Raw genomic sequence first — 8,012 nt, 5'->3', positions numbered from 1 at the left:
TGGATGTGGCAAAAGTCTTGTAAAGAAATAATGTGTGGAGATGATCTTCTCTGCATGTGTGAAGACAATTGCATTTATTCGTGTGTGGGATTGTCACACATTTCTATCTGGCCAACAACAAGCTCAGTGCAGCATGCCTGGGTTATCTCATTTTATTCTCTCAACGATTCTGTAATGCGGGGTTGGTTGAGAAGCGGCAAATTGCCAAAAAGTCTTTTGTGGCTGAGCACTGATATGAAGAACTGAAGTCTTCCAACTCTAAGGACAATACTGCATCCATACTGGCTCATTGGATGTTGTTACTCTGAGTAACAATGGCTGTTGACATGCGGCTGTATGCAAATATCTTTATGGAGGTGAACTCCTGGTAGAGCTTGGTAAGAAACCAGGGTGACTTGAAGAATCAGCAATACTCCTGTCATCATGACATCAATGGGGATTGTATGCCCATCAATGGGAGCACCCTAACAGCCTAATCATATCCTCTTCCACCAGTCCCAATGCAGTTGTGTCAAAAAGATATGTGATGCATCCTATGGTGGGGGGTAGGCGACCCAAGGGCAAATGGAAGGTAAGTAAAAATAATTTAAAAAATAATTTTATTTACTGTCCCAGAAGCCCTGGGACCACTTATGGGTCTCTTCAGGATTACACCAACTATTCAGTGATGTATGTCTGGTGGGAAAAGGGGGAGGGGATAAGCTCCTGTATGTGCCATTGCAAATGGATCCACCCCTCCCACCTCCTCCCCCACCCTGCTTCCTCCCCCCTCCTCATCCAGAAATGCCCCTATTCCTCCCACTGCCCACCCCTACCAACATTCCAGTGCCAGTGGACAGTGGCACCTCTGACAGCCTGTGCACATGGCCGCCAACCATTGTGCTGGCAGCCTCGTTGCACTCGCAGGTGGAATGTCACTTCTGCCAGCATGTCTGCTGGTGAATAGGATTGGTCCGTAACACTCAAGTATCTATTTCAGTATTGTTCCTGTAACTCATTCTGTTCTGATCAAATAAGGATGTTCTTGCCTACATTATGTCATGTTTAACACCATGTCAAGTTAGTCCAGTTTTGCATTTACGGGTTGTTTATTATATTAAAGCTGAACAGAAAACATTGTGCTTTTTGATGGTCAAACTTAAAAACCCTTCTGCGTAGCAATATCATTCCTGACGAGTCTCTCAGTCACTCAGAATGAGAGCAGTAGCTCTCTAATGCAACTCAGCTGTGGGAAGCAAGGTATTCAAAGTTGTGCGGCACATATGTTGTGTATTAGACTGGCACCTGGACTGCCATAATGTCCAAAGGCCAAAGGTCGCTTCTCTCAGGTCTTCTACTAGGAAAAAGTCGGAGGAACAGAGTCAGTGTTAAGGATTATAAGCTAGGACAAGGCCTGCATCAATCTCCAACTCTTTCATCATAGATAATGTATTATCACTTTTGCAATTGTTATGTGAGGAAAGAACAAATTGGCTCTCTTATGTTGGACATCATAATAGCAATTGCAATTATTTGGCCCACAAATGTGCATGTGTGTGTGTGTGAGAAGAATTAGTGAATGCCAGTGCATGAGTAGGCAACATATGAAGTGTCTTTATACTATAATCTGACCACTGGCCCGTCTAGGTCAGTATTGTCTGTTCTCAGCAGTTGCTCTAAGAGCTCAGGAAGAAGCCTTTCCCCACTAGTGATTGATGAACTCCCTCCAGCTTGATCTGCAACTGGGCTAACAGCCCAATCCTGAGCTTCCTGGAACCCTCTGGAGCAGTGGCGCCAAAGCAGCTTCCACTATATTGAGCGGGTGCCGGGAAGCAGCCAGAGGTCTTCTCAGGAGAAAGGGACTTTCCAGAGGAAAGCCCCAAGCCCCACAATGGGCATGACATGGAGTTCAGTATCATGAGAATCCTGCCCCAGTTCCTTCCCACCCTCTCCTGCCCTTGTTCTGCCCTCTCTCTGCCCCCCAGAGGCCACACCGCTGCCCAGTGGTTGAACTTAACCCCGATGGCAGCATGTCCCTGCTGGCGCCTCACTGGTGCGGCCCCAGCACCAGTGCTCCTTACTTGCCAGCACCTTATTTTACAGCACATTTACGATATCCAGTGCTGACGCTGGTCAAGTTCAGGATTGGGCCCTAAGCGAATATGAGGTCCTTTCCAGCATGGATTATCTGCACACAAAGATTGTGTTTTACTTCTGTAGGAATCTCAGAGGTGACAGTAAGGGGAGTAAGTATGACTTTATAACAACATTGTCTATTACTGGATTTAATCATGAAATTGTAGCACGCATTCCTAACAGCATTTAAAATGGTACAGAGTAGTTCTTGCCTGGATATTACAGACTGTCATAATACAAAGACTGAAGCGATAATAATTTTAAATGGAAAAAGTCCAAACAATTAGAAACAAGCATGAAATCAAGGCACTACAGGGGAGTGTTAAAACATCTGAGTTGTAACTAGGGGATCTTTGATTTGGGGGATCTTGGCTTTGCATACAAACTAAAATGCTATCTAACACTGCGAACCTATTCAAATAATTTCCGAATAAAAGACTTTTTTGCAGGAGTGATTATTCTCATTGGGGCTTTCCTGTGCAGTGCTTTCATGGGTTGCTTTTTAATGGGCACCGTCTCCTTGGGAGTCTGCAGTCCCCTGGCTAGTCTGACATGTTCATTGCAGTAGTATTTGATGTTTGCCTCTGAAAGGTGAATAAGCATGTCCTCAGACAGGTCCATACATTGCGCATGGACCCAGTGGCCATCTCCATTGGAACAGAAAATCATGGCTGGCTTGTTGAGCTCTGTGGAGTACAAGGGCACCCAAGTGTTGATATTGACATCACAGCCTGCAGAGCAGGTGATCCAGTAGCCAGTTTCTGACTCATCTTCCTCATTGTCTTCATTATAGGTGTCCATAGCATTAACATCAAAGCTGAAAGAGAACTCCTCTGAATCTTCAAAAGGAGTGGAATCTCCTGCATCTTCTGTAGAACTCTGACTGCACACTTGTGCCATGTCTTCCAAGTCCTGCTCATTTTCTCCCACTTCTTGGCATCTCAAAGTGTAAAAGTAGTTTGCATCTGAAATGAGCTGCCTGCTGTCCCCTGGTATACCAAACAGGATAGTTCCATTTCCCATATCACTCCCAAACCATATCTTGCAGTGTTTGATATCTGGGGTCCAGTCTGGTGCCTCCTTTTCCACTATTTCTATCTTGTTGTCTTCTACATGGATTGTGTGACAAACCATCCTCTTCTGGTTGTCAGAATGATAACCCCCAACAATGACAAACTCCTTTTCTCTGGTCTGGGTCATGATAGCACTGGAGACTGAGATCCCTCCAGACAACACGGAGCAGCTCACAGCTGGGCTGCCTATGGGCAGGTCAATTTTTATCTGATAAAGGTTGGGGGGTCTGATATTATTTTCAATAGAATGCCCCCCTATAATATAGAGAGTGTCATTTCTGACCAGGGAGAGATGAAAAGAGAATCCACTCTGAAGGTCAGGCAGAACATATGAAGTACAGCATCCGAATTCTGGGTCAATCAGATACACATGTGGCATACAGTCAACCACACTGTTCCAGTTTTCGGTTGTTCTTTGTCCAAGGGACATATACGATCTCCCTCCAACTATAACAATCATATGCTTACCTTGACTATGCACCACATTAATGGTATGGCCATATCTGGCTTCAGGGACCTCCCCAACTAATTCTTTCTCAACACATCTAAATGTGAATTTCTTGTTGTTCTTGATCACCATGTTCATGGCATACAACTTATCAGACAACTCATTGTTTGGCGTTTTCCCTCCATGGATGAGGTACTGACATTTCTCTGACTCTGTACTGCCTTTGAGAGCACAGATAGCTGGGTACCGAAGTGGGGGAAGGTAGCAGGATTCCTTGGAGAAGAATGCTGGCTTCAACTTGAGTTCATTCTTTTTGAGATCAAGAAGAAAAACTCCAGTAGGACAAGACCTCTTTGGCCAGCCTTTTTGTCCAAACAAGAACACTTTACCATCAAAGTTGAGCAAAGAAAATCCTGGTTGAATCAAGGAAGGATTGTTAATGGTTTGTATCATCTGGAGAGACATCTTTACTGGCAAACAGGCCACAATATTGTCAATATCTGAAACAGAGAACAAGAAAATTACTACAGGTGCAGGCTGAGTGATTAAATCATTTGCTGATTGGACTATGTGACCTTGAACAGAGCAGGTCACCTGTCTTCATCCAAGGGTTACCACCTGTCAATGGAAAATATCTTGAGAAAAATACTGTGAGAACCACAAAATGAAAAAGACTGCAGAAAAGGTAATCAAAGTGCTAAATGAGATCTGACATTTTTATTACAATTCCACTGCTGGATGGAACCAGGCCACGTGGCTCAGGACTCATGCAGTGAAATAAACATCCAGAGATATGGCTTCTATGAAAGCCCTTTGTAGGAACAGAGCAAGAGAAGCCCGTAAGGATGTCATCACCACAGGGCAGCCCTTGGTCCTTATTAACAGTGAAGCACCATAGGTGCTTCACTGACTGATAGGAGTCTTATATTCCATCCAGTAATGTAGATTACAATACAACTTTATCTGACCTGCAGTCATGGGGATGGAGATGGGGTGGGTGAAGTTGAGTACTGGCCAACATCCTATGCACATCAGAGGACGGGCTTGCCAGGACCAACCCCTGAATTCTCAGTATTGGCTCCAATGCACCAACAGGCACTGGGGGGCATTATAGGGGGTCCAGTTCAGGATTTTCCCCAGGACTCCCAACAGCCTGCTGCTAGAACTACTGAGTGGCTCTAACAAATCTTAATCAAGTGTGTTAATTGGGGATAAACTGTAGCTTGATGATGAATGCAGAAGCAGGTGGCATTTACCTGGCATGTCCCTTTAGGAAACTCAGGTCAGCCAATGTCAGATTAGTATAGACCAATGATCAGACTCAATATAAGGCATATCCCTGCTTTTAGATTTTGTACATAAAACTTATAGGGCAAGTATACCACAACTGTGAAGACTTTTCTTTTAGGGGTCACAAAGGGTCCTATCTTATCCAGCATTCTAGTGCTGATGCAGCCATGCCAATGGGGTGTGCACTACATCCTACAGTGGGAAGGGCAGTAACGGAGGCCCTCCTCGAAGTAAGGGAACGTTTATTTCCTTACCTAGGGGTTGCATTGCGGCTGCATTGGCACTGGCAAGTTGGATAGAATTGAGCCCTAACTTTATTAGAGAGGCTAACAGGGCTCATTTGTATGGCAAAGTATACTTCTAGCACCAGGACAATTGTCTGGTAAATAAAAAGCCCCCTGAGAATACAGAAGTTGCTTGTAGATGATGCATAGTCTTAATATGGGGATGTTCATGAAACTTGAGTAGAATGGGAAAAGCATTTGGAACCTGATTTTAATACATTCATCTTTCATATGAAGCATGTAACAGTGGTTCTTTCTTCATAAGCAAGAAACTAATCCTTGTTCCGAACCAACTATCCCTGTCTTTTTATCCCCATTTATTTTTAATTGCCATCCCTATTTAAAGCTCTGCTGTTAACTTGCCTCATTGTTAATTCACAGGCATTTTACTAAGGGCAGATCTTACATTCTGCAGACATTGCGGTACTTAATGCACTCCACAAAGAATATTCATTTATTCACTTTGCCTGCATTTGATTTTATTATTCTCAAAAAGTTGGGGAAAAAATAGCAACATGATTTATTTATAGTCCTGGCATCAATTATGCTTTAAATCCTTAAATATGATGAGATTTTCATTACTGCAAGGCTAGAAACGTGTTTCAAATTCTGAGGCACCCAGGACCAGAGAAACATCCAGCTGCACTTTCCTATATTTCATTTAACGTTTCGTTGTCAAATATTTAGAACCACTTCACAGGTTATAGGTGCCACATGAGAATTGCTTTAAATTGCACCATATGGTTAAATAACTGAGAGGTCAACTACTTATGACCACTAATATCTGGAAACTTGCTGCTGTGTGCTTGTCATATAGTACAGCAGTAACTTTTTCACTGCAGTTGCCATGTGTTCAGCACTTTTCATCCTGGAACACTGTGTGGCTGTATGTATACATGTGAAACATTTAAAACATTTAGTGTATGGTAGACTGCAGGAATGTGTGGTGTAGATGCGGCAGGTGAGACAGAACTGCCCCAACATTGTCCATGGAAAAGCACCACAGCTGCCCTGCCTGCTTATATAACAATAATAACTCGGTATTTATATACCGCCTTTCTGGTCATCGGATTACTCCTCTGACTTTATTCAAGGTGGTTTACATAGGCAGGCATATCTAAGTCCCTCAAGGGGATTTTTACAATTATAGAGGTTCTTTCTTTCAAAAATCAACAACATTTCAGAATGGATCTTCCTGGTTTGGTCTCACTTCTGGCCTCCAGTTCTCCCACGCAGGCTGACAAGCAGCTCCATGGAGGGCAGCCAAGATGCTTTTTGCTCACACCAAGAGCAGGTGGAATCACTCAGCTGGGCTTGTCAGCTGCTTCAAGGTCACACCAATCTCAGTCGTTCAGGGAGCTGCCGGTGTCCTCGAACTGGCGACCTTCTGATGTTTATCTTCAGGCTAATGGAGGCTCTACCCTCTAGACCAGACTTCCTGCCCTTATATCTGAGGAGGCTCTCCTTACACCTGAGGAGGCTCCCCTTATACCCACTTTCTCAGGTGTAGGGAGAGCCTCCTTGGGTGTAAGTAGGCAGGGTAGCTGCGGTGCTTTCCCATGGATTACAATGGGACGGTTCTGCCTCACCTGCCACCCCTGCACTGCATGTCCCTTGTAGACTGTAAAACAGAACCACAGAAGTCGCAATAAATCAAATCTTTACATGCACACACCTTAAGTCATTTTTTCCATACATATGTACTGAATTCTCTTTTCTACACATAACTACTCAGTTGCTTTTCAACATCTGCTCAGCATCAACTCCCAGTTTTACTTCTCATGCCCCCAAATATATGTGTGTGGGTGGGGTGCTTGATAAGATGAATACATAACGATCTGACCTGGGTCTCCACGAGTCTCATGGTGCCTTCATTAGTCACTCAGGAATATCTGCCACTGAGATGTTCTCAGCCAATGGGGTCTGGCTACTTGCAGACTCTGATAACTGAGTGACAGCAGGCTTATATTTATGTAAAAATATATCAATGAATGATATGCTTATAAACCTATAGAATTTGTCTCAAATGGTGAGCTAAATACATCTGATTACAGCTGCGTCCTCATTAAACATGAATCTGCTAACCTTTGCCCCTTTCATTCTCATTTGTTCCTGTCATTTAATACCACCACGAATAACTGCCATTTATTTTCATAGCAACAGTGTTCCAGGTACTCTACAGAAGCTAAAGAATCCTTGCCTAGAATCACTTACTATCTAGAAAAGCAGAGGAAAGGCATAGAAAAGTGATTCTCCATTGCCTCCCCCCCTCAACTATGGTCATTCAAAACACTTAATTTGAAACATGTACAAGATTCAGATTTTCTGTTACTTCCTCATGTCACACAGTTACCCTGAACTGGATTTTCTTTCTGTAACATGTATGTGTTGGGAGAGGGAACTGATTTTGTGTGTTGTGTAAGCATGGAAAAATATGGGGCAAGGTTATCCTGAATGTACTGATAATATGCACCATATAATTCCCTTTAAAAAGCAACAACAAAGAAATCCAGGATCTATAGTAAATTCTAGGCCAGTTTTATTATACTGAAAGAACTCCCTTAAGGCAACTCAGCATCCAAACCCTTTAGAGTAAGTTTTCCATTTCTAAGTTGCTCTGTCTTGGCTATGTATCCTAGCACAAAAGCATACAAATATATCACTTTTTTCAAAAGGGAATTTATATAAGAATGCTTGTATTCGGGTAAGATATGATAGTATTGGGACCTACCTGGGTGATGGAGGCTTTTGCTTGCTACTGATCTATTTGCAATCAAAATAGGGATTCAAATGTCAAGACGT

At 43.2% G+C, this 8,012-nt stretch overlaps 1 protein-coding gene across 1 annotated transcript; it reads right to left on the bottom strand.

Annotated features, from left to right (window-relative positions):
• Window positions 1-2,526: 2,526 nt before the first annotated feature.
• On the bottom strand, window positions 2,527-4,101 carry RAG2 (recombination activating 2). Its single transcript, XM_066613149.1, has one exon. It carries the CDS (start codon window positions 4,099-4,101, stop codon window positions 2,527-2,529), a length of 1,575 nt encoding a protein of 524 aa, XP_066469246.1.
• Between the last annotated feature and the right edge of the window lie 3,911 nt (window positions 4,102-8,012).

Source organism: Tiliqua scincoides, chromosome 1, assembly GCF_035046505.1.
Source record: "Tiliqua scincoides isolate rTilSci1 chromosome 1, rTilSci1.hap2, whole genome shotgun sequence".
Lineage (NCBI taxonomy): Eukaryota > Metazoa > Chordata > Lepidosauria > Squamata > Scincidae > Tiliqua > Tiliqua scincoides.
The sequence above is the reverse complement of the archived record's forward strand: the minus strand, read 5'-3'. Positions and strand labels throughout refer to the sequence as shown.

Bases quoted from the DNA above. Each gene is read 5' to 3' on its own strand.
- RAG2 (XM_066613149.1), bottom strand. From the start codon at position 4,101: ATGTCTCTCCAGATGATACAAACCATTAACAATCCTTCCTTGATTCAA.